Here is a 25,940-nt window from a genome sequence, read left to right as displayed (position 1 = left end):
GGGCCAGAAGGTTGAGAACCACTGTTCCAGAAGGTTTAGGGTGGGGTGGAGATACCAAAAAGACTGATTAAAGTCGCAATGGTAGCCATGAGGGTGATGAAGGGCTATTACCATGCAGCGAACACTTAGACCCATCATGTGGGAGGCTAGCAGGCACTTTTCCTACACCCTCACCACTATGAGGCACATTATTATCCCCATATTTCCCAAAGGAGAAATTGAGCCCTAAAGAAGTCAATAAACCCGACCAGAGTCCAGATTTATTGGCAGAGGCTGAGCCGGGCTTTCAACTCATTTCTGGCTCTAGAAGTCTTTTTGACTAAATTAGGTCACAGAATAGTGACCTAATCATGTTGTCCCTCAAATCACCATAAATGCTGTGGTAGGCACCTAGAAGATGGCCCCCAAGAGTCCCTATCTTCTCAAATTCGTGATTTGGCATTTTCCTCCCCTTAAGTCACTTGTTCCTAACTAAGAGAATATGGCAACGTTGAGAGGAGCCGCTCCCTTGATGGGTTAAAAAATATTGTGATCTTCATCTTGCTAGCAGGCTCTCTTCCTAGCTGGCTTTGAGGAGGGACGCTGGAATGTTGGAGAGGCCTGCATGGCGAGGAACTGAGGGTGGCCTCTAGCTGCCAACCAGAAAGGAAATAAAGCCCTCAGTCCAGCAGCCCTCCAGGAACTGAATCTTGCCAAAAATCACACAAGTGAGCTTAGAAGCATATTCTTCCCCGGTCTCTATATGAGATACCACCTCAGTGGACAGCTTGATCTTGGCCTTGTGAGGCCCTCAGCGGAGGACCCAGATAAGCCGTGCCTGGGCTCCTAACCCACGAAACCCATGAGATAATAAATGTGTGTTGCTTTAAGCCTCTGAGTTTGGGGCAATTTGTTAGGCAGCCCTAGATCCCAAATACAGTGGGGCCTTGACTTATGAGTTTAATTTGTTCTGAGACCGAGCTCATTAAGGAGCTCGTTAACTCAAATTACTCTATCAACTCAATCCCCCGAGAGACAGCTGGTATCCAAAAAACTCGTTAGTCGGGACACTCGTAAGTCAAGGCCCCACTGTACAAGGATCTCACAGAAAGGCCAAATAAAACCAACTGGCTTGCCACATGTAGCCACAAGGGTGAGACCCACAGAAGACAATGATGCTAGTTTTCAAAGTGACAGATACCTCAACTCCCAGACTACATAGCACCCAGATAACGGGTGAAACCAATGCAGTGAGCACATTGCCCCTGGGCCTAATACATTGGCTTGACTTCTGTGTCAAAAGCATGAAACGGAAAAGGGTGCAGCCACTTGGCGGAAAAACAGTGAACTAATACATGCAATGAATTAATAGAAGTGAACAAAGAACAAGGACATACTGAGTAACAGAAGTTTTAGAAACCGCTTGATTTAACCAGGCTGGAGTTAGAGAGAATTCCAACCTAAATTGAGGTTTTAAACTAGGGGATGGCTGAGTCAGTCCCTTGGGAATCATTTGGTATCCGGGCTGCTTAGGCCAGCTCTGTCGGGCTTAGCTCCATCATCAGGGAATAGTCCTCTGGATTAGAACGTTTCCAGCTTTTACAGAGCTTGTATTTTGTAATAAATGGAGGGTCAAGACAAATTCAAAAAATTTCTGGCCCAATTACATTTAGTAATAGGAGAAATTATGTTATTTCCCTTGGCTTTTAAAATTAGTCAAAGCTCACTTGGAATTTGAAAAATTCCCCCTTTCTGTTTGATTTTGTTTCCCTCTTCATTTACAGATTGGCCTTTATGTTCAACATCAGTTCCTTTCTACAAATATTAAAAGTGACAATTTATGTTTGACGATTTCCATACTAATGGGTAACCACAGCTCTAAACTTTATTAACCCAATGCAGAAATTTATAACTTTCTGCTCTGAGGTCGACACTTATTCATTATACTAAGTTACGTCCCTTCCACACCATTTCTTAGTACTGAGACATAGTCTTTGAGGTTAAGTAGCCCTGAGTTTGAAACCTGGACCATTCACTTACTAACCAAGTGGCCTTGATCTCCATGACCCTCAGTTTTATAATCTGTAAATGGGGAGAAGTATAAAGTCCTTGAGATGGAGATTTCCATATAAATTAACTGACATAATGTAAGTAAAATATTGTGCTTGGTACATAATAAGTAGCTGTTACTGTACTTTCAAGATTTTCTCTTTGTCTTTGGTTTTCTGCAGTTTGAATATGATCTGGCTAGGTAGAGACTTTTGATATTTATCCTGCTTTGTGTCTATGAACTTCCTGGATTTATGGTTTGGTTTCTGTAATTAATTTAGGAAAATTCTCAGCCATTGTTACTTTAATTATTTTTTTCTGCTTCTCTCTCTTATTTTTCTTCTGGTATTCCCACTGTATGCATATTATACCTTTTGTAATCATCTTACAGTCCATTTAAATTGTTATTTAAAGATCTGGGAAGCAATGCATAAGAAATGTCAGGACAAAGCAATATAAAATATGACAGAGTTGAAGTACAGTAAGGACTTAAGTACTGAGTGGATTCAGCCAAGAAGAGGTCAACAGTGACATTTTGGGGGGCAGTTTTGACAGAGCATTGAGGAGGGAAGGCAGGCTACAGTGGAACAGACAATTCTGTTTTATCTGTAGGCAACTAAACTTGAGTGGCCACACAAAAAAGAATATATTGGCTCATTCCATACAGGTAGTTGCAGTCTGCTGGTTGTTCGGTTGCCATATCTTTAAGACACATGGGTAAGAGGGGTGACATCAAGAAACTAAGTAATTTAAGCCATAGCCCTGAAGCAAAAAGATTGACAAACTCAAACAAAATACTCGTTTGACCCTATCCAAAAAAAATCATTCATCATCTTTTTTAAACCTCCTCCCCCCCTCCCCGCCCAATTTCAATCATGCCAATCACCTACCAGATTGGAAACTAGATAAACACCAGCACCCAAATAATGATGGGGATGCATGTCTCCATCAGCACCGGGGGCATTCCGGTCCTGCTCTGCCTGGCCCAGAGTGGGGGGGACACCTGAGACTGGCTTTTATGTTCTTTTCAGAGTGCATAGGCCTCCCAGCCACCAGCCTGGCTTGCCCAAAGAGAAGTTGTGTGGGAAGTGTCCCTAAGTCCCCACTGAACCGGGATGGAGAATGAACGGCAAGCCAGGGCACTTAGAATTGAACGTTCCCCCACGATGACCTGGCAAGCCAGTCCCCCTGCACGTCTCCCTTCACTGTATGATTTCAGTGAGAAGGTTGTCCTTCTAACCTGAAGGCCTGGAAACATTTTCAAACCTGAATCGGCCTATTCCTCGAGACTAGTAACGAACCTACTGGGATCACATCCATCTGTAGGGTTCCCCCAGCACTGAAGACAAATTTCATCCTATAATTGAAAAATAGATTTGATTTCTATTCCATTGTGTCAGAGCTTACACTTAGGTCTCTCAGTGGAGCAGTCTGGGCAACAGGGAGATGGTCTAGTTTTGGAGAAAGATACTCTATAGACACCTGTGAGGAACACTGCGGAAGTGGAGCTAGAGTGATGTTTGAAAAGGGATTCTGCTGCCTCTTTGTAGATGCTGGGGTGGGACTGAGGGCCGTGAAGCATGGAGAGCCCAGATGAGCGGCCTCCCATCCTGGACTAGCATTTCCTGAGTCCCACTATGTGTCAGGCACTTGACATGAGTTCACTGAATCCCCTCCATATCCCTGAGACTGGGTATCTAAGAAAAATAAAGACAATCCAGGAAGATGGACAGCATAGCTGGCATAGAAATGACTGAATGGTGATTGGAACTTGAACCCAAGTCTGTTTCACTCTTCTTTGCTGTGCTCCACACGAAACCTGGCTCGCTGTCTCTACACAGATGCCTGTTGTCTTATGGGTTGAGTATTTCCAAATGTGATGTTTCTGTCAGAATGCAAGCAAAATAATCCAAGATTTCATGCTATTGACTCAGGCAGTGACACTTAGGACATTTTCCTATTGAGTTTCCATTGTGATCTCGTAGCATTCTTTTTCTTGTTTTTTCTCAGGGAATGCCTAGAAACCACATGCCTCTTGTCAGGGCTACCTTAGGAAATCCAAGTGACAAGGGGAAGTCCTCACATACCAGCAAAGCCTGGGCAAGTATCCCTCTAGTGCAGAAGTGGACAAACCTTCTCTGTAAAGGGCCCGATAGTCGATGTTTTAGGCCCGTGGTTGGCAAACCGCGACTCGCGAGCCACATGCGGTTCTTTGGCCCCTTGAGTGTGGCTCTTCCACAAAATCGTATAGTGCGATTGAAACTTTGTGGCCCATGTGCAGAAGTTGGTATTCTGTGGAAGAGCCACACTCAGGGGGCCAAAGAGCTGCATGTGGCTCGCGAGCCATGGTTTGCCAACCACTGTTTTAGGCGTTATGAGTCAGGTGGTCTCTGTCCCAACTACTCCATGGTGCTGTGGAAATCCCAAAGCTGCCACGGATAATCCACAGTGAAGGAGTGTGGCTGTGTGCCAGTCCAACCACTTATGGAGACAAGTTTGAATTTTATACAGTGTTCACTTGTCACAAAATATTACTCTTGTGTTGAATTTGTTGAATTAAAAAATGTAAAAAGCATCCTTAGCGCCTGGGCTGTACAAAAGCAGACAGTGACATGGATGTGGCTCATGGACCGATGTTTGCCATTCCCCGCTGTTTAGGTTCACACTCTTTTATTTTTTTCATACATGTTCAATAGTTTACTTTCAGAAAGTTTACAAAATAGAGGCGATCCATTGGTAAATATTAGTGAGAACTACTGAGCATAATGACATTTTAAATCATATTAACACCAGTTTTTGGTTACTGGGGTGGCTCATAAAAAACAAAGTTCTGGGAGATACTGGACCAGCGCGTGCTGACTGTGCCTGCTCGGCTGTGCCCCCGAAGGTTTTGAAACATGAATCCTTCACTCTTCTTGATTGCTCTTTACTTAGGAATAGTTTCAGTTGCTCCAAAACTTGATGGAAGTCTAGAGGCATGATGGCACCGGTTTGAAGGCAACACACAGTAAAGCTCAAATGAAGAAGAATGGAGAACAGTGTGGGAGAAGAATATGAAAATGATTGACCTGCACAACCAGGAATACAACCCTGGGAGACAGAGCTTCACCTTGGCAATGAAGGCTTTTGGTGACATGACCAATGAAGAACTCATGCAAGTGATGAATGGCCATCAAAACCAGAAGCACAAGTAAAGGAGAGTGTTCTGGGAACCCTACACTGCTGAAATCTCCCCAACTGTGGATTGGCGAGAAGAAGGCTATGTCACTCCCGTGAAGAACCAGGGTCACTGGGGTTCTTGTTGGGCATTTAGTGCAACTGGTGCCCTTGAAGGACAGATGTTCTGGAAAATCGGCAGACTTATCTTGTTACAGAAAAACCGGAGAACCAAGCAACGCTCTGAGAGTTTGGAGTTACACTTTATTCACCACGGCGGGCTTAGGGAAATGAATCCAAATTCTAAGCAAAGCTACAAGCAGAACTTCCCTTCTTATGGAAGAGCCAGCCCTTTGTGTGCTTGCTGACGGATTTGAAAACTACACAGTTCTCAGTTCTCATGGCACTGGGCGTATCTAGTCTCTGGCCTACAAGGTCAGACAGCTAAGTTTATCTCCCTCATTATTCAAGCAGGATAGAAAGCAAACATTTTTTCAGAATTAGAGGCTGTTTAAAGAATAGCAGAGAATTCCAAACTAGTTTTACAGAATAGGGGTAAATCTCATTGAGTGAGCAGAACCATGTGGACTGCTCTCAGGGCAAGGCAATGAGGGCTGCAATGGTGGTCTAATGGATAATGCCTTCCAGTATGTTACTAGCAAGTCCAATGGAGGCCTGGACTCAGAGGAGTCCTGTCCATATCATGCAAAGGTTGGACCCTGCAGATACAGGCCCGAGGATTCTGTTGCCAATGACACTGGCTTCATGGACATCCCTGAGCAGGAGAGTGCCCTCATGAAGGCAGTGGCAACCGTGGGACCCATCTCTGGTGCTATAGATGCAAGCCATCTTAGCTTCCGGTTCTATGAAGATGGCATTTATCATGAGTGGCACTGCAGCAGTGTGGATCTAGATCAGTGGTTCTCAACCTTCCTAATGCCGCGACCCTTTAATACAGTTCCTCATGTTGTGGTGACCCCAACCATAAAATTATTTTTGTTGCTACTTCATAACTGTAATGTTGCTACTGTTATGAATCGTCATGTAAATATCTGATATGCAGGATGGATTTTCAGGGGTCGCGACCCACAGGTTGAGAACCGCTGATCTAGATCATGGCATTCTGGTGGTTGGCTATGGCTTTGAAGGAGAAGAATCAAGTAACAATAAATATGGAATTGTCAAGAACAGCTGGGGGAAAGCTAGGGGCAAGAATGGCTACATAAAGATGGCCAACGACCGGAACAACCACTAGGGAACCGCCACCGTGGCCAGCTGTCCTACTGTGTGCGCTGATGCTGATAAAGAAAGTCTTGATTGAGAACAGGATTTCCAGAGGAGGAATTTTAATCTTAAAACTGACCACATTGTACTTAATGGGATACAGCACTTGAATCTTGAAGATCCAAGCTGTGATTTGAATTCTGTGATGTTTCACATGGGTAAAATGTTACCACTTCTTTTATAAGAATGTATACATTTTTACCTATTAACATAAAACTTAATTTTTATTATTTTAAAAAACAAAGTTCTATATTTCTTAAAAAAAACCCTTTTCATTGAAATTTTTATTGTAATAATTGTAAAGTCACATGCAGTTGTAAGCAACACAAAGAAACCCCTTGTACCCTTTGCTTAATTTCCCTCTATGGTTACAGTTGCAAAACCAGAGCATAATATCACAAGCAGAAAGTAGACATTAATATAATCTACTGAGCTATTTAGATTTCCCCAGTTTTACTTGTATTGGTGTGTGCAGATATATATTTAGCTCTATGCAAATTTGTCACATATGCAGATTTGTCTATATACCACCAGGATGAAGATAGGAGTTCCATCACCACTAGGATTCCTTGTGTTATCCTTTCATAACTACATCCACCTCCCTCCTTTCTCCCCACCTCTAACCCTGGCAACCACTAATCTATTCTTTATTTCTAAAATGTTATTATTTCAAGAATTTTACATAAATGGAATCATACAGCATATAACCTTTAGGAATGGGCTTGCTTGACTCAGAATAATTCCCTGGAGATTCCCCCAGTTTGGTGAATGTATCAATAATTCATTCCTTTTTATTGCATGGTATGGACGTACCACAGCTTGTTTAACCCTCTATGCATTGAAGGACATTTGTGTTCTTTCTAGGTTCAGGCTAACATGAAGGAAGCTTTTATGAATGTTTATGTACAGGTATTTGTGTGACTATTTCATTTCTCTGGGAGAAATGTCCAAGAGTGCAGTTGCTGGGCTACCTGGTAATTTCATAAGTATAACTTTTTAAGATGCCCTTCGGGCATATTTCAAAATAAGCATTTTTAACATGATCACAAAAACACCTGATACTGAATGATGCCACGGTAAAGGCCCTTTAACATTTTCCTGCCACCACACATTTTCATTTGACAAGACCGGGAGCTCCAGACTAGGGACCTTAACTGACCACAAAGGGTGACAAGTCCCATCATGGTCAGTGAGGACTAAGCCAACACAAGAAATCACTTCTTCTGGCTCACCAGTTGATGCTCTCATCCTCTCACACGGCACCGGTAAAATTACAGATGGAAACAGAGAAAGACAGGGTGTTTCTCATCACAAAAGAAGGGACATCATTTACTTGACTCTTAGGGACGTTCTGAGCTCACATCCAATCATCTGTCCTGTGCCACAGCTTCCCTCCGTGGGTTCTGTGTGGCTTCTCCGCTCATAACTTGAACGGCCTTATGGCACTGGCAAGTGATCAGGGACAGCAAAGTGCAAACATGCAAACAATGTTTAATAATTCTCCCGGGTGTGTATGGGAACCAGAAACTCCAAAGCTCTGCGAGGACAGCAAACAAACCCTTTTCATCAGGCCTCCAGGGGCTGTGCACCTGTATTGTTGACAAGTTGATTATACTGACTAAGGAGGGTTGAACCAGTTTTGATAAGTTACATCGCCTCAAATCGAAAGCCTTACCAGACAAGTTCTGAGGTCCTCAACAGCCCCAAGAAGAACTGATTGCAATTCTACATTAGCCTGGGCCAGTGGTCGGCAAACTCATTAGCCAACAGAGCCAAATAGCAACAGTACAACGATTGAAATTTCTTTGGAGAGCCACATTTGTTAAACTTCAACTATATAGGTAGGTACATTGTTATTCTCTTCATTAGGGAACTCCTAAGGCTTAGGAAGAGCCACACTCAAGGGGCCAAAGAGCCGCATGTGGCTCGCGAGCCGCGGTTTGCCAACCATGGGCCTGGTCAATTGCTTTTCAGTCTCCTGGCAATGGACTTCCCAGCCCCTTTCACTCTCTCCTCAGAATCTCAGAGGCACTGTAACAGGGCGTCCGCATCTGAAAACGCTTCTACTCCCAATAGGCTCTGCGGCCCAGCAGCAGCAGCACCGGCAACACTTGTTAGAAATGCAGACTCCCAGGCCCGAGACCAGGAGAATCCGAATCCGTGCAGGTGGACCCAGCCATCTGCTTCCTCGCTATCTCTTACCCGGAGATTCTGAAGCTCACTCAAGCTTGAGCAATGTCCTCAACCTCTTCAGAACTATTTCAGGTAGATCATGGCCATGGAAACCCAAGCTCGCAAATAAGTTGCAAAAGAGCAGCCCACCAAACGGGTTCAGTCCTTTTCTGTCAATTACACAGTCTTTCTGAGGTCAATATTGATATAAGCATCAGCCAGAGTTGTTATTTCTGACATTCAGCAGATCATAGCTTTCTTCGCACTTGCTATATTTAAGTTATGTTTCTAATGAAAATGTTGAGTTTGTGCTTCTACTTAGCACCTATTTAAAATTCTTTATCAAACTGTAATTTCCTTGAGGGCAGGAGACGTGTGTCTCCATAGGCTAATAAAGAGGTACCTAATAAATGGTGGTTGAACAAGCGAATGGCTTGTGTTTTATATTATACTTGCCTCGTCCGCTCTTAAACTGTGCATGTTAAGGTTGCACGAGATGCTGAATTCTGGGCAATATTCTGACTATCCTTAAGTACCCAGCAGCTTTCCCCGAACACAGTAAGTTCATAAAAGTTATTGAATGAAAGTGAACAATAACAACCACTAAATTGCATCTTTGATGCTACTGTATAGACTCCAAATAATTTTACTATGACCACTACTCCCATGTGCATGTGGGAAAAACTAATTTCATATGTGCCACTGTGAAGACTGTTTAACAAACATCACTACCGACACACTGGAACTGGAGAGCTGTGGCTCAACAAAGGTAGCTATGACAATGGTACCTTCTTTCAGAAGCGGCCCTCGTGGCACAATAAAGGAGAAAGGAGACAATGGGTATCCGGCCAGCTGAGCTAGCAAGACGAGCTTCTGTTTCTACCACAATTTTTCTAGTAAAAAAAAACAAATTATGGTCTCACCAGAGGATCCAAAGTGTAGCGTTAAGATAGGGCTGTCTCAAGCCCTTTGATGTGGAGCCCTTAGGTTTTCCTGCCTTGTTGGTTATGCTGTAAGACTGAGAATAACTGACAACTGCACAGCATTGTGTGATGACAAATAAGCACTCTTCAAGGATCAGGTGTGTTTGAAGGTAAAAAATCTTTACTCAAGGATCTAAGTTATCTTACAAGGAAGATCTGTGCTCTTTAATCTTCAAATAGCTCATTTGGAGGACAGGAAATCGTAAGTGCTGTCCTCAGTGGTCTTTGTTATAAGACACGGCAGAGGAATAGTTTTGTAATCTACCTTTCAGGAAAACAAGCAAATAAATCATTCATCTGTGCCTCGGAATCTAAGAGGAGGATATGTAAAATGAAGTGTTTCTGGTAAGTAGACTTCAGCAATGAAATACTTTGAAAAACTTACAATTATTAATAATCTCAGGATGACTTCCACTTGGTTTTCTTTTCCATCAAAAGAACATTTCCTGCCCTAGCTGGTTTGGCTCAGTGGATAGAGCGTCAGCCTGCGGACTGAAGGGTCCCAGGTTCGATTCCGGTCAAGGGCATGTACCTTGGTTGCGAGCACATCCCCAGTAGGGGGTGTGCAGGAGGCAGCTGATAGATGTTTCTCTCTCATTGATGTTTCTAACTATCCCTCTCTCTTCCTCTCTGTAAAAAATCAATAAAATATATTTTAAAAAAAGAACATTTCCTTCCACACACACACCAAAAAAGAGAACATGTCCTTGAGAGTGACAGGAAGAGATGGCAGCAGATGTTCATTTCTTTCATTCAGTATCGCTGCTATTTTTGCATATTTATAGAAATAGAACTTTGTTGTCGAGTAGGGTTTCTGCCCTCTTGAAACGTGTCTTCAGGACATGTGCATTTTTAAAAGGACTGACATGTTTCTGATCCAAGAAGAAATACAAAACCAGTCTGGATAAAACACCATCTCCCAAACAAATTTTAACTTTGTACTTAATTTGTTCAAGCATTTCACAGAGAATCTGTCTCCAGGCAGAATTCTGAAAAGCTAGTTTTGAGCCACCATACGTTACAATTGCTGAATATTTTAGTAGCATTCGTTCAAATTGATTTGAGCAATGTTTTCTATGCGAAGCTTTAGGGCGATCTAGTCTCAGAAAGATTCTTTAAGGTATACTAGGAAAGCTGTCCATTGCAAAATGAGTGGACAGGGTGATAGGGAATGAATGTCCACCTTCAACTCTGGCAGGTCGCTGTCTCGACATGCTGTTAACAAAGAGATCCTAAGTCCTGCCTAAGTCCACAGACCTCCGAAGGAAGTCTAAACAATTCTGAGTGATTTGGAGTAAAAGCAGGATTAAGCAACAAATTCAAAAGCTTTTTAGTGGGGACCTTCTTCCCCAAAGGCACTGTGTTTTGTATGATTTGTCCTTCAGAGTGACAGTTCCGTAGCTCACATGTTTATCAAATATTAGACCACCACTCGCAAGGAATGATACTGGCCAGCATTTGTTGAGCACATACTCTGTGCAGAATATTCCGCATACATCTTCTAATTCAGTCTTATCCAAGGCCTCTGGCAGGCGTGTGGGAAAAGAAATGAAGGTTGGGGACTTAAGTGTTAAGAGCAGAAAATCCAGCTGGCGAGTGGCAAGGCAGAAATTCTAATTTAGGTTTGCATAGCTCAAAAGTTTGTTCTCCTAATGCCTATACCATTTGTCCTTCCTTAAAAATCATTAAACAGCTAGTGATGGTGGCTGTGGAAAACGGAGGGTTGTGAAATCAAACTGAGTTCTTTTCTACATCTTTCCTTAGCTGGGATGAAAAGCAATACCGCCCCCCCACACACACACACGCACGTGTGCGCACGTTTTATTTGGGTTTATTTTATGGGGGAACAATTAATATCATGTGAGCATATGCATGTGTGTGTGTGTGTGTGTGTGTGTGAGAGAGAGAGAGAGAGAGAGAGAGAGAGAGAGAGAGAGAGAGAGAGAGACTATATAGAAAAAGTTCCAGGACCATTCATCTACTCTTTTCAACTAATGAAATGAAATGAATTTGAACCGTAATTTATCTCCCTTACTCACATTCTCTCCATTTGTGACATAGAGAACACTGCATTCTTTTTTTAAACACTACATTGTAGCTGTTACTCCATGCAATGTTCTCAAATTTCTCCATCCCATATTTTTCTCTTCCCAGTCATGAGGCACTGCATGTGCTGCCCTCACCCCCATAATTGCTTCCCTTTGGTGCACGCTCATTTCCTTATTTGGAACACAGAGAGAGTAAGAAACAAATAGATGTTATGTGGGAAGAAATCATTATCGCCTAACATTTCCACATTTGTTTTGTCTGGTCTCTCGGAGTTCTCATTTAGTCCTTGTCTTAATTTTTTGGCAAGTTTCAGGAATCCTCATAATCCCCAAATTATCATCTTCCAAAATTCTTCCCTTGGGAATTCCATGGAAGCCTCCTACCTCCATGCAATCCTAGGATCTGAGTAAGAGCCATCATTTATGGAATATTATGAGAGTCCCCTTCCGGACGGCCTAGATCAGTGATGGCGAACTCATTTTTTTTTGGTTCATTTTTCTTTGTTAAATGGCATTTAAATCTATAAAATAAATATCAAAATGTAAGTCTTTGTTTTATTATGGTTGCAAAGATCAAAAAATTTCTGTATGTGACACGGCACCAGAGTTAAGTTAGGGTTTTTCAAAATGCTGACACTCTGAGCTCAAAAGGTTCGCCATCACTGGCCTATATGGTAACAGTCTACAAGTGAGAGGACATAGTATGTATAGCCATGTCCTCCCAAGCCTTTCTAATCAGCGGGCTAAAAAGGACCATTCCACTCTTCATCATGCCTTTTGCCCATCTTTTCTCATATCTGGGATCATAATTGATGGGTTTGTTTTTCCCAGAGGTAGAGCCTGTGTTTTGTGGCTCTCATTTTCTTGAGCAGTACCAATGGCTTCAGACCCTTAGAGCTGTAAAAGTAAGATAAACTTGCCCACCAAGAGGCTCTGAAATACAGCCAGTGTCTTGGAATTAAAGTGATAATCCTTGCTGCCCTGCGCTTATCTGCATGGGCATGCATACAGCCTGGAGGGCACATAGATTGCACTTGCCAGGGCAGTGGTTCTCAACCTTCTGGCCCTTTAAATACAGCTCCTCATGTTGTGACTCAACCATGAAATTATTTTCGTTGCTACTTCATAACTGTCATGTTGCTACTGTTAGGAATCATCATGTAAATATCTGATATGCCGCATGGTCTTAGGCGACCCCTGTGAAAGGGTAGTTCGACCGCCAAAGGGGTCGCGACCCACAGGTTGAGAACCGCTGTGCCAGGGTAAGAGAAATATGTAGGGAAGGAAACAGTGCACCTCTGCAGAGCAAACTGCATGAGGCAAACCACAAAGCTACGGTCAAGGAGCCATAACCAGCAGGTCACCTGCCCCATGTTCAGTAAATGGAAATGTGCTAACATGGAGCTACATTTCCCACAGCCCCAAAGACAACAAACTCCGCAGCAGGCAAGGGGACTTGAGTCATAATGTCATCCTTGAGCAAGGTCACCAAAGCAGAAAAAAATGAACTTGGCCATTGGTGTGTACCTAAAGGGCCAATTATCGATGAAACAATTGTAAAGAGTGATCGTTTCAGGGAAACACTAAAAAAGTCTTTAAAAATAGTCCGTTGACTCCAGTGATTTATGTCATAAGAAACAGACCATTTTAAGCAACACATGGGCAATAAAAGCGAGCAGATGTTTGCATTCTAACCAGGGCACTAATGGAGGTGCTATGGCACTGTATCAAAGTAAAGTTTGCCATCTTCAGAATTGCCCACTGGAGTTGTAAATGCAGCCGCGGCACTTTGAGTCAACAACTGGGGAGTGTTCCTCGACCACTCTTGGTCTCATTCCTGCTGCAGGTAAGAATGAATAATTCACTGTGAACACGCTGCGTCACACTTGTTTCCTGAAATGGGCCTTGAAATGGGCGATTGAGTAGAAGATTCGAAATTGCCATAAAACCAATTCCTTGGGTTGCTGAATTCCAAACATAAGTTATTAAGAGCAAAATCACAGTCAAAATAAATGAGCAAGTCTAAACCCACAAGAGATTGGGTTTGGAATTTCGCGGGCAGGCTCTCAGCCCGGCCGTTCCCGAGTCAAGCCCTGGGTCCTTGGGCAAAGCTCAGCAGTGGAAATGAGTTCGTGCACTGCAGCCTCTCCCTCCCTCTCCTCTTCAGAAATTCAAAGCATTTAATAAATATGAAGTGAGGTACTGCTGGCCAAAGAAATAACTCCTGGGAGTCTGGAAGACATTTGGAAGATTAACTCTTTAGGCCACCAAGCTATTGGTCACAGCCCTAGAAGCGCTGCTTACTCAGTCAGGAATAGCCAAGCTCCTCTGCACCGCATAGCTGAGGCCTTTCCCAGCAGGGGCATTTCCAAAGCACATGGCATTCACACTACTGCTGCAGATAAAGCTCATTACGGATTAGACAAGCGCTGCCACCTTCAGGGGCCAGTTTCACTGGGATGAACCCCATCAGGACATGACTAGGCAGCCATTCTCTGGAACCCACTGCTTGGCTGGCCGTCTTCTCCTGAGGGCTAGCCATGCAGCCTTCCCCTTATGTTTGCTCTCTCCTGGCTCTCTTCCACGTGCCCACCTTCATTTCAGTGCTGCCTAATCCTCCTTTCCTCATGACCCCCAGGGAACAGTGTCTTCTCAGCCAGCCACCAACTCAAGAACAATGACCACTTTTGTCTCATTTCATATTTCTTGATTTTTTAAAAATATATTTTTATTGATTTCAGAGAGGAAGGAAGAGGGAGAGAGAGATGGAAACATCAATGATGAGAGAGAATCATGGATTGGCTGCCTGCTGCACGCCCCACACTGGAGATCGAGCCCGCAACCCAGGCATGTGTCCTTGACTGGAATCAAACTTGGGACCCTTCAGTCCACAGGCCGACGCTCTATCCACTGAGCCAAACCAGATAGGGCTTTCTTGATTTTTTAGTGTAACCTCATTTCTTACTTTCTTCTGTATTTCCCTTTTTGTTCATTTGCTTTAAGTTTGCAAGCCTTTACCCTGAAGTTTCATTCATTCTTATCCTTTCTTTTGTGTCATCTTTTTCTTTCTCTCCCTCTCTCTCTCCCTCTCTCTATCTCTCTCTGTCTCTCCCTCTCTTCCCCTTCCATTCTTCCCTTCTTCTCCTCCTTCTTTCCTCTTCTCCCTCCTTCCCCCTATCTAGTCTCCAATATTTCCTAGCAATTTGTGGCTGCTGCTTCTTTTCTTGATCCCTTAGTTCTCCACCTGTTTGTCTGCTGAGCTGAGCTTTTGTTTAGTTATGGGGGTTGTGCTTGGCTGGGGAGCAGTGAATAGATTTTTCCGGCTTTGGGACCTCACTTCCTCTAACATATCCTGCTTCTCTATTTTTTTCTTTTCTCTTTTCTTTTCCTTTCTCCCTTACCTTTTTGACTTCCACTTACCTTCAAAATCATTATACTTCGTCTTTAAAGTACTGTGACATTTTCTTTTCTTATTCTTTCATCTGAATTTGAAAAAAATCAGTAAACAATGGCTACAACTTATTGTCCTTAAGAGAGAGAAACTTTCTAATGGGCACATACATTTCTATATATGTAATATACAGGTAAATGTACATAGATACATATAGTGTTGCTTTACTATCGATAATGACTCTAGTCAACAAGCAGTAGATGTAATAATACATGGAAATATTCTACTTGAACTATATAAGCCCTGAAAAGGTCTAGGAAGCAGAAATAAAAATTAATTTTAAACTAAAAAATCAATATATTTTGGCATATAACAATATACACATTTCATTGGAATCACTCGTATTATATATTTAGAGCTAAAGTTAACTTTGAGATTCCTGATCAACAGCAATAAATTATATATAAGACACACACACACACACACACACACACACACATCCCCCACTTTTATTTTCCCCACAGAAGGCAGGTCATTTATAAATAAACTTTGGATAATCTAAAACTCATATATTGACTTATGCTACCAAAATACAGCCTTGAGTAAGCAAAGAAACAAGTAAATCAAACGGACAAGTATATATAAAATAAGCTGTTTTAGAGATAACACGGGACATATTTTATTAACTAATTTATGACCTACAATCTGTTGGCAGAGGCCTGACTCCTCCCGATCCCAGTCTTTCTGAACAGGATAAACAGACCAGAAGGCCTGATGGTGGATAAAGCTCACATCTTTATCTTTGCAAGAGCTTTATTGGGGGGCCTGGAAACAGAAGTTCTCACCATTTTTCATTCATTGTAACGTTTGATGTGTTTTCTCTTTAGAGCGATCTTCACTCTGGCTCATTCTACCAGGTTCCTCTATTATCTTTGACCTGTGGGCAAATGATTTAATGGCAGGTAACTGCATTCATGGGCGAAGTGAACTCTTTCTCTGGTATGACACTGTCTAGCTCTGGCTTCCTTGTATTGCATTGTGATTCCTCAAACATCCAGAGTGGGAGCCATTACTACTGCACATGCTAATCGCAAGGTCCTCTCAGCAGTGGTGGGCAAACTCATTAGCCAACAGAGCCAAATATCAACAGGACAACGATTGAAATTTCTTTTGAGAGCCACATTTTTTAAACTTAAACTATATAGGTAGGTACATTGTGATTAACTTAATGAGGGTACTCTTAAGGCTTAGGAAGAGCCACACTGAAGGGGCCAAAGAGCTGCATGTGGCTCGCGAGCCGCAGTTTGCCGACCATGGTCCTATGGAATGCTCCTGCTTTGAACTTAGCAAAACTAAAGCCAAATGGGTCTTTATGAAGCGAAGTGGCCGCCCCTCTGGAAGATACAATTCAGATTTAGGATTGCCTTTTTCAGCTCCTCTTCTATCTTGAAATGATTTGCACCAAAGTGGACCATGTAGAGAAAAAAATGATGAAGGCAGAGGAAAGGCAGTAGAAAGAAGAAGCTCTTTCCATGCCTGGAACCTCTATTTCAGATAACAGCTTTCATTCCACTTCCTTCCCCACTTCTCCCACACACCCAAATCCCAGGCTGGCTGTATGTAGTAAAAGCTCAGCTTTCCAGATGGAGGCCCAAGTGCAGCCGAGTTATCTGCAAGTTCATACAAACGTTTCACAATCTTCCCCCCGAACATGACGCCCGGGAGGTGAGAAAATGCTATGCCCCCCACCGTCTCCCACACACTTTTATATATGAAATGTTTCTTGGGGGGAAAAAGAACTGAAGGGGCTTTTTACAAACGTAATATTCTTGATAATTCAGAGAGAGATAAGTGCGGCTCTAAAATGAAGAGACTTAACAGTGTGTGTCAAGAACAAAGGGAAAGAAACCGAAGAAGGCAACAGAGGAATTGGGGTAGTGACCTGCATCCTGCAACCAGAACACCTGCAGAGGGAAGCTAACACCTGGATTCCACAGGGCGCAAGCCCCCCCCCCCCCCCCCCCCCGCCTAGGCCCAGGTTTTCCTAACCCCGTGGCTGCAGCTCTCACTGCCTAATGGCTCCCTTTCATGAGAGAATCTTTGGAAATCAGAAAGGAATTTGCTGAGGTCACTGAAGGGCAGGGGAAGCACACGTCATCCACAATTCTCACGAAATTGATGCTAGAAAAGTCGAATGGTAAAACCTTCACCCGAAGTCTACAGGGAGCGTGAAGTTCAAGTGTGCTCATCTGTCAGTGCAGACTCTCAGGTTCCATTTTCCTCAATCCTATAGGCCTCTTACAAGTGATAAAGGATCTCAGCTAAGAAAAGCAATGTAGCTTAGTCCTATATGGCAGTGGTCGGCAAACTCATTAGTCACCAGAGCCAAATATCAACAGTACAACAGTTGAAATGTCTTTTGAGAGCCAAATTTTTTAAACTTAAACTATATAGGTAGGTACATTGTGATTAACTTCATTAGGGGACTTCTAAGCTGGCCTTTGCTAAAAATGTCCTCAATCTGATGGAGGGACGTTCGCTGAGGTCGACCCCTTCCAACTCTCCCATCCACACTCGTCTTGTATACTTGTTTCGTCCATCTCCTTTCATTCATCCTCTCTATGTCCAAACCATCTCCACATACCTTTCTCCATCCTTGACACCACATCTTCTTTCCCTCCACAACGTTCCCTAAAATTCACTTAAATCAACTTTCCTTAAAAAAACTTTAAGTCAACTTCACACTGTACGTGCGCGCCCGCACGTGGTATTTTGTGGAAGAGCCACACTCAAGGGGCCAAAGAGCCGCATGTGGCTCGCGAGCTGCAGTTTGCCGACCACTGCTATATGGGATTCCTTAATCCAGGTTGAGGAAAAAGAGGAGAGGGGGATGGAATGAAATAGAAGAAATTCACCAGACAACTGAAGTTAATAGCTGTCCCGTACACTATCAACAAGGAGAAAACTTCACTTAGGTAAACTTACAGAGTGCTGAAATCTCCGCTGTCAAGATTCTCACACACCACCTCACACCCCAGTAAGTTATTGAGAACAGCCATTCCTCCTCCAGGCTTCACTGGTGGTGAATTTGTGGAGTAAATAGTAACTCATGTGTGTAGGGCCTTTGACCATATCATGAAGCTATTTTGATGGTCTGAACAACCCTTGGAGATGGGTCTTTATGGTCTCACGTTTAAAGATGGGAAATCTGAGAGTCAGAGAAACTTAGCATCACATAGCTAGTAAATGAGTAAGCTAAGACTTGAACCCACACCAAGTCATTCAGGCTCAAAACGTGTGCATTTTCACCCTAGCTGGTTTAGCTCAGTGGACAGAGCGTTGGCGTGCAGACTGAAGGATTGCAGGTTCAATTCCGGTCAAGTGCATGTACCTTGGTTGCAAGCTCAGGAGGCAACCAATTGATGTGAGAGAGAGTGAGCTGCCTCTCCACCATGCGGGAACACAGTGAGAAAAGGTGGTTATCCGCAAGGCAGAGAGCTTTCACCCGACACTGAACCTGTCCACACCTTAATCTTGACCTTCCCAGCTTCCAGAACTGTAGTATTGAAGCCACTCAGTCTATGGTATTTTGTTATAGCAGCCTGAGTTGACTAAGACAGCTGCCCTGCTTCCTCATCACACCAGTAACATATGCTTCCCACTTGCCTTAGCCAGGCATGAGCTCTATCAGGGCACATCAGCCCACCGCATACATTCTCTCTACACGACGGGAGCTACATCAGATTGAATGTCACATTCACTGGGGTGGGACATGGCAGGTGGGGAGTAGGGGGAAGAGAATGGGGCCCGAGGGTCACCTTATGGAGCATAACAGCTTTAGACAGGTCCATCCTCAAGATACCTGAGAAACCATTATTACGAACTGAAACCAGAAAAATGCTGTAGTTGTAACACAAGTGGGTTTTTAATCAATACATTTAGTAACTAGCTCAGGCCCTCCCACCACAGCTGTTGGAAAAGCTTTCATGCTGTCTAATGAATAAATACAAAGTGAGTATTTTTTATTTTGTTTATGAAACCTACTAGAGGCCCGGTGCACGAAATTCGTGCAAGAGTAGGCCTTCCTCCCCCGGCTGCCAGCACCGGCTTCCCTCGCAGCCCCAGCTTCGTCCAGAAGGATGTCCAGTCTAATTAGCATATTATACTTTTATTATTATAGATTTGTTTTAGAAGAACACCTTAAAAGGGGAAACATTTGAAATAACACAGATCTTTTAGAGAAGGAAGAGGCCTTTAGAACACAGGTCTCAAATAGACAGGGGACAAACAGGTAACAAAAACAAGCAAAGAGGACCTGGTACAAGACATTAGAAACGACATCACGCTTCACTGAAAAGCCAATTTTTAAATCACTGAGTGGGCAAAATTACACATGGGCCATTGGTGAGTGTCCACTTCTACTCCGACCTCTTGTTTGCTCAAGACGCCCAATCCACTTCCACCCATTTCAATCCACTTCCACCCATTTCAATCCACTTCCACCCATTTCAATCCAGCTAATACTTATTGATTGAGCATTGTGCTCGGTGCTTTCACAGACACGACCGTTTTCAATACTCATAACTGTCCAATGAATTGTGTATTTATGTCTCTATTGATAGATGAGGAAATTGAATCCCAGAGAAATTTAAGATGACTTGGCTAAACACACCGTCCACTGCTTTGGAAAAACTTGGGAAACACTGCAATTCTTTTGTTTCTTAACGTGAAGCCAAGTATATCAGTTCAAGTAAACTTGTTATCTGTTCGCTAGTAGTTTATATACCACTTTGTTCCCCACGGCAATACATGAGGAGTGTGTCAGTACAGATCTAAATAACTGCACAATTAGGTACTCAGGGGGGGAAATAATTTGGGTTTAACTAACCAAGGCCTCTGTGGCAGAACAATACCTCTAACTAATGCAGCGTTTCCTGGCTCAGGCTCTTTAACCAACATTCCACTCCTGTCACGTGTGAAAACTCCAACTGTCAAATTGAGGTGGTTCTGCTTAATTTCATTTCTGTCTCAAGTTTAGACAAGTGAAGAGCAACTCACGAGTGAGTGTGAGCGTATGGGCCCATAACAAGGGTGTGGCTAACGTTGGTTTACAGTTGTCTGTATGAAATATAATACAATGTGAATAAATAATAGTAGAAGAATAAACGCTGTGTTTTACATACAACTGTAAACCTACTTTCGCCCCACCCTGTAGTTGAGAGCCATGCTTTTATGCAGATACAGTTATTAAGGACCAAGCATATCTGAGAAGGCCATGACCCACAAAGCACTGCTAGCCACTTTTATTTTCCTTGAAACAAATTTAACGGAACCCTTGGCAAGAATATATCAAGTAACTCAATTTATTGGAAAGGTTCACTCACAGAAGATTCCCTTATATGTGATTGCAAGCAATTAATTAAAAAATGGAAATGTGCTTTTTACATTGAACTAGGAGTCCTAGGCCTGTCTCTCACCTTGCCAGCTAACCTTTCTTCAAATATAAATATAGTTTAAATTGGTTTTGCCAATGCCCTAGAATCAGTGATGGTGAACCTATGACACGTGTCAGAGTTGGCACACGAACTCATTTTTTTGGTTGATTTTTCTTGGTTAAATGGCATTTAAATATATAAAATAAATATCAAAAATATAAGTCTTTGTTTTACTGTGGTTGCAAAGATCAAAACATTTCTATATGTGACATGGCACCAGAGTTAAGTTAGGGTTTTTCAAAATGCTGACACTCCGAGCTCAAAAGGTTCGCCATCACTGCCCTAGATCCTAGGAAAATCCAACTGGCGCACACCAGTTCTGAATTTGCAGTCCCCAATTCTGAGCCTTACATATACAACCTGAGAGGTAACAGCAGCTTCTCTTGTCTGCGTCATAAGAATTGTCCCTGGAACTTGTACCTTAATAATTGTTAGTGTTTAGCCCAGCTGGTGTGGCTCAGTGGTTGAGCATCGACCTATGAACCCGGAGGTCACGGTTCGATTCCCAGGGCACATGCCCGGGTTGCAGGCTCCATCCCCAGTGTGGCGTGTGTGGGAGGCAGCCAATCCATGATTCTCTCTCTGCATGGATGTTTCTATCTCTCTCTCCCCCTCTCCCTTCCCCTCTGAAATCAATAAAAATATATATTTTTAAAAAATAATAATTTCCAGTGGTTAAAAGTGAGTATAAGAGCACTCGAGTTCCCCAGGACTCTGGAAATATTTCTTCTTCACATGGGACCCTAGGAACCTCTGAAAACCCAAGAAAGTGTGGTGTTGCAAATCACATTAACAAAATATAAAGGGGCACCATCCAGCTCTCTGTTACTATTGATGATCTGCAGGGGGCAAGGTGGTGTCTTTCTTGTGGAAATATACCAAGTTCATTGGCATCTGCCTGATGTGTTCTGACATGGAGATCCTCTCTCTGGTCACTGAAAGCATGAACCTCTTGACCTGTGTGCTACCTGCTTTGTGCTCACCAGTTGTGAATGTCTGACTTAAAGAATGTCCTTCAGAATGACTAGCAAAACGTGAGTGGCTGAGGAAGTTTGAGGCATGGACTTTATACGCTGCACATCATTCAAATAATGATATTTCTCTTTGCAGAAATGCTGTGGTTGCATGAAGATTTGGTTTAAATTCATCTGTCTCTTATATACCCACTTTTTCTCCAGAGTACTTAGCACAGGACTTCAAAAGGCACTCAATAAATATTTGCTGAATGAATGTAACAGGAATTAATAACGCCAAATGTTTTTGAAAAGGTAATTGATGTCAAATGGTAGGCAGAGAGAGCCAGAGAAAGTTCACCAGCGATACAAATGCTGTGTACAAATTTGGTGCTGTGTCCAAGGAAAGAATTTACACTTAATAAATAACTTTTGAAACTCGGTTCTTTTATGTCCTTGCCTCTGGACCAGGCCACACTGGTGGTGGGAGAATCCCAGCCAAACAAACCCCGATAGCAGTTTGAGAAAGGGAAGTATAAATGAGACGTTAATGTTACAAAGGATCCCAGGAAATAAAACACTTTGCCATCTACTCATCAAGAGATCTTTAAGGAGAGGACAACACACACACACACACACACACACACACACACACACACACACACACACTTACACTTACTCTTTAAAAATTTTATAAAATTAAAAGGGTAACTAGATGACATACAGAGACCTTTGACAATAAAAATTCGTGTATTCTTTCTCACACTGAGCCCCAAGACCCAGGTAAGCACAGTACAGAAGAATTTTAACTTGCATGATCTATATCTGTGATGGTGAACCTTTTGAGCTCGGCGTGTCAGCATTTTGAAAAACCCTAACTTAACTGGTACCGTGTCACATATAGAAATTTTTTTGATATTTGCAACCATAGCAAAACAAAGGTTTATATTTTTGATATTTATTTTATATATTTAAATGCCATTTAACAAAGAAAAATCAACCAAAAAAATGAGTTCATGTGTCACCTCTGACATGTGTGTCATAGGTTCGCCATCATGATCTATATTCTGGGCTTGGATTGTTCGAGTGTCAGCTTCAACACATCATGACAGATAGAGAAATTGATCCTATCTGTACAATATAGGGGCAAATTGGGGAAGCTATGCGGTGCAGAGAGAACCTTTGGGAGGGCAGCCCAGGCCAAGCACAGTTCAATGGCCTAGATGCCAAGAGGGAGAGACATCTGGGCACGTCTCTAACCCAGCGATTTACCAGGGCTTGTGGACAACTGCCGGGAAGCTTTGTCTTAAAGAACCCTCCTTGGGGTGATCAGCCATCAGGGGAGTTTGCAGCAAACTAGAGTTCACATGCTACCCTTTTGCGGGGACTCCCAAAGGATGCTAGCAGATGAACAGCACACGAAGTCTCCGAAAAGACTGGTGTCTCTTTTTTATTTCCCCCCAGTATTTTTCAACCTCCTTTAACTTGGACACTCCTTTAACGTCTCCCAGGCCTGAGGAGCTGCAGATGGTTAAACCCTTCCTACAGGCACACAGTACCAGTGACTTGGAAGGGTTAATGCAACACCACGGCGTCCTAACTGCCTGTCATTGGAGGATTAGTCCGGACACTGAAGTAACTTTCATCTCCAAGAAGAAATCCGCCTGGAACTTTATTAACGCCAAAGTGTTAAATACAATAATCACTATTATTGCCCCCAAATGAGAGGCTGAGAAGCCAAAACTAAGTGGATGTTGGAGCCCGGACCCCAGTCATCTCCAATAATTCATAGGCCCCTGGCAAGCAGACCTCTAAACATGGGATCCAAGAACCCTGTGCTCAGCCCCCTGCCCTCCCCGCCCCAGGAGACTTATCTGTCTTTCTGGTTATATATTCCCTTGGCTGTTGATGTAATTAGTGTATAATAACCGTGTACATATCAACTCACAGGAAAACCGGCAGACGTGCTGGTTGATTTGGCCGGAAGCCATCTCCTCGGCGGGGTGAGACAACCCGGTATAAACATCTGTTATTAACCGTATATTTTCAAATAGTGTTTTGTGTCTCCTGGGTTACTGATTCCCACCGAGAGCAACACCATATCAAGACTCCTGTTTTTCTGAGCGGCACCTAAGAGATAACAAGCTTTCAAACATTTACAACAGTCTCCTCAGTTCTGCTACTTCTGTGCTATTAAGAATTTTATTTATGAAAACAGCTACGGCGTCACAGGCACTGCTTTTCTAGGTTTCATTCTCATGGAGGTGAGCAGGGCTCACTTAAACTGAGTTACTGTGAAGAGTTCTGCTTTTTCAAGTCAAGGGCCCTGCATAAAACTGGCCCCAGCTTTTGTTGTTCTGAATCAGCAGTTGCCATTCCCTGTATTCGATCTATAGCCTCAGTAGGGAATGAGCTGTGACTGCAATTTTTCAAGAAGTGTCAGTCTCTCAAATCTGCTGGTTTGAGCGTATTACTTTTCTTGAGGTCAATTTAAGAAATTAATTTCTTAATATGAGAAATTCAAAATCGGTTCCTCATGCCACTTGCTGTAACTGGTAGCCGAAGCCTGCTTCCTAAACCCCTAGGATTAAGTCACAGTGTGTGTGACAGAAAACAACACAATTTCTTTGATAGATGAGCCATCAAATATTCAAAAACGTTTATCCGAGCTAACTCAGTGATGAACCACCTTGCCATAAGAAATAAAAATAATACAATTTTGTACCTGATTCCCAAATCACTACAAAAGAGACTTTCTTCAAAAGTTATACCTGTGCCTCAGAACTCAGTAAGAATAGTTTTTTATTCTTTTTTCTTGGGGGTCTCATAACTGGCTGTTCCCAAGTATAACTAAAATTCCCCCGCCAGCCCATCACCCTTTCACATATCCACGTTTAATTACATTCAGCTTGAGATCTTTGTATACATATAGAATATAGCCGCATTTGAAATCCATGGACTGCAATGCCTTTGACAGAAAGCCTTTATTCATCGTTCTCGCCTTATATATAAATAGACACACGCTACTTGTCAAAAGGCAAGAGGGAGCTTCACAGTGTCTGGAACAAAGAGCCCAGCTCGGCTCCTCTCTTTCCTCAGTGTCTCAGAAGGTGTCCTTTATTGCATGTGCACGATGCAAGCATTTTGCTGCTGCGTGAATGAAAAATGATCCCTTCAGACCGCCTTTTCAGTGACAGATTGCACTTCTGCAGAACCTCACACTGCCTGTGGTGGAAAGAACCCCACTTAGATTTACTCTGACTTCCTTGGGGACTCAGCCTTCTCACAAAGCACCCCGATGCTCATTCCCAGTGTTCGAGTGCAACAACGATGAGAAAGTTTGCTCATCGTGATGGTCTAGAAACTCTGGGTGAGGAAAAACACTCCCTGGAATGTCTAAAGCAAGAAAAGCATTGCCCCTGTGGCTTCTGGGTGTGCAAAGCAGGCAGAAAAGTTGTCTGGAGGTATTTGCGACGCATTGTGTTTGTTCAGGAAGGAGCTATGGGGTGGGAGGCTGAGCTCAGCCTCCCCTTTGCTTCCTGGGTGAGAGCAGCGAGGCTGCCACTTAAGCAGAAGAAGAGAGAGAGATCGGTAAGACTCACCGGCTTCCCCATTTTTCCTGGGACGGGCTTTTGGTTCCTCAGTGTGATCTGGAAAAAAGCAAACCTGTAGGTCCAAGCCGGCTGCCTCGGATCAGCTGAATGGCTGGGGCGTTCAGGAAGCTTGCTCTGTCCAGCTCGGCTCACTCCCCCTCTCCAGGCTGTGTGCGTACACGCCTCCCAGGCAGCGCAAAAATCCGCCAAACTCAGGTCAGCCGAACAGGTTTCCTTATATAGGTAAACATGAATCGCATTCCTGGTGAAAGAAGTTAACTAGGAATCCAGTAACCTGTTTAACTCTCCACACGCCAGAACGGCTCCGAGTCAGTCAGCCCGCAGAGGGTTTGGTCGCAGTACAAAGGGATTTGTGCGATTTAATTAAAATCATCTTTATCCTGGCAGTCTGTAATATTGGCCTTTCTAGTGTAACTGCGAGTCAACAGCTAGTATTTTATATCATGGGCTGTGACCAACCTTCTATTATCTGAAGGCATTGTAGGGAGAAAAACCAAAGTATAGGATATTGTCATTTGTCTTTCATGTTTTTTAAAACCAGGGTAACTTGTCTTGAAATTATTTTCAAAGAAGTGAATAGAACATGCGATAGGAAGAGAATGTGAACAAACCTCTATCAACTGAGGCTCAAATGCTTTATTTGAGCAAAGTAAGTAATAGTTATTCAACTTTCCCAGGCCTTTCGTAGATAATGCAATGTGATCATTTTGAGTCTACTCCTTTTACAACACAATAATTGCTACTGTATTCTTTGATGGGCGAAATGACACATAATGGCATCTATTTATTCCCTGTAATAACCCTCCTGAGACCACA

The 25,940-nt window shown here is 43.0% G+C and overlaps 2 protein-coding genes across 2 annotated transcripts in view; one reads left to right on the top strand and one right to left on the bottom strand.

The window, feature by feature from the left end:
- The window catches only part of MID1 (midline 1), a 355,756-nt gene extending 330,457 nt beyond the window's left edge, over positions 1–25,299 (bottom strand). Inside the window, exon 1 of the mRNA XM_059680037.1 lies at positions 25,113–25,299. The gene's annotated coding sequence lies outside the window, so the exon portion shown is untranslated. The remainder of the gene's footprint in view (positions 1–25,112) is intronic.
- On the top strand, positions 5,815–6,502 carry LOC132224087 (procathepsin L-like). The gene is made up of 2 exons (XM_059679171.1): positions 5,815–6,101; positions 6,283–6,502. The coding sequence occupies exons 1-2, from the start codon at positions 5,815–5,817 to the stop codon at positions 6,437–6,439; spliced, it is 444 nt and encodes a 147-aa protein (XP_059535154.1). The 3' UTR covers positions 6,440–6,502.
- Positions 25,300–25,940: the final 641 nt, after the last annotated feature.

The sequence above is a fragment of the Myotis daubentonii genome, chromosome X, assembly GCF_963259705.1.
Source record: "Myotis daubentonii chromosome X, mMyoDau2.1, whole genome shotgun sequence".
In the NCBI taxonomy this organism is placed as follows: domain Eukaryota; kingdom Metazoa; phylum Chordata; class Mammalia; order Chiroptera; family Vespertilionidae; genus Myotis; species Myotis daubentonii.
Note: the sequence above shows the minus strand (reverse complement) of the source record. Positions and strands in the feature narration are given on the sequence as shown.

What these genes read in the sequence shown, in the direction of transcription:
- LOC132224087 (XM_059679171.1), top strand. Translation starts at nt 5,815, where the DNA reads ATGGATAATGCCTTCCAGTATGTTACTAGCAAGTCCAATGGAGGCCTG. An exon ending in AGCAGTGTGGATCTAGATCA is followed by an intron (nt 6,102 to 6,282) that starts GTGGTTCTCAAC and finishes CCACAGGTTGAG; the next exon opens with AACCGCTGATCTAGATCATG.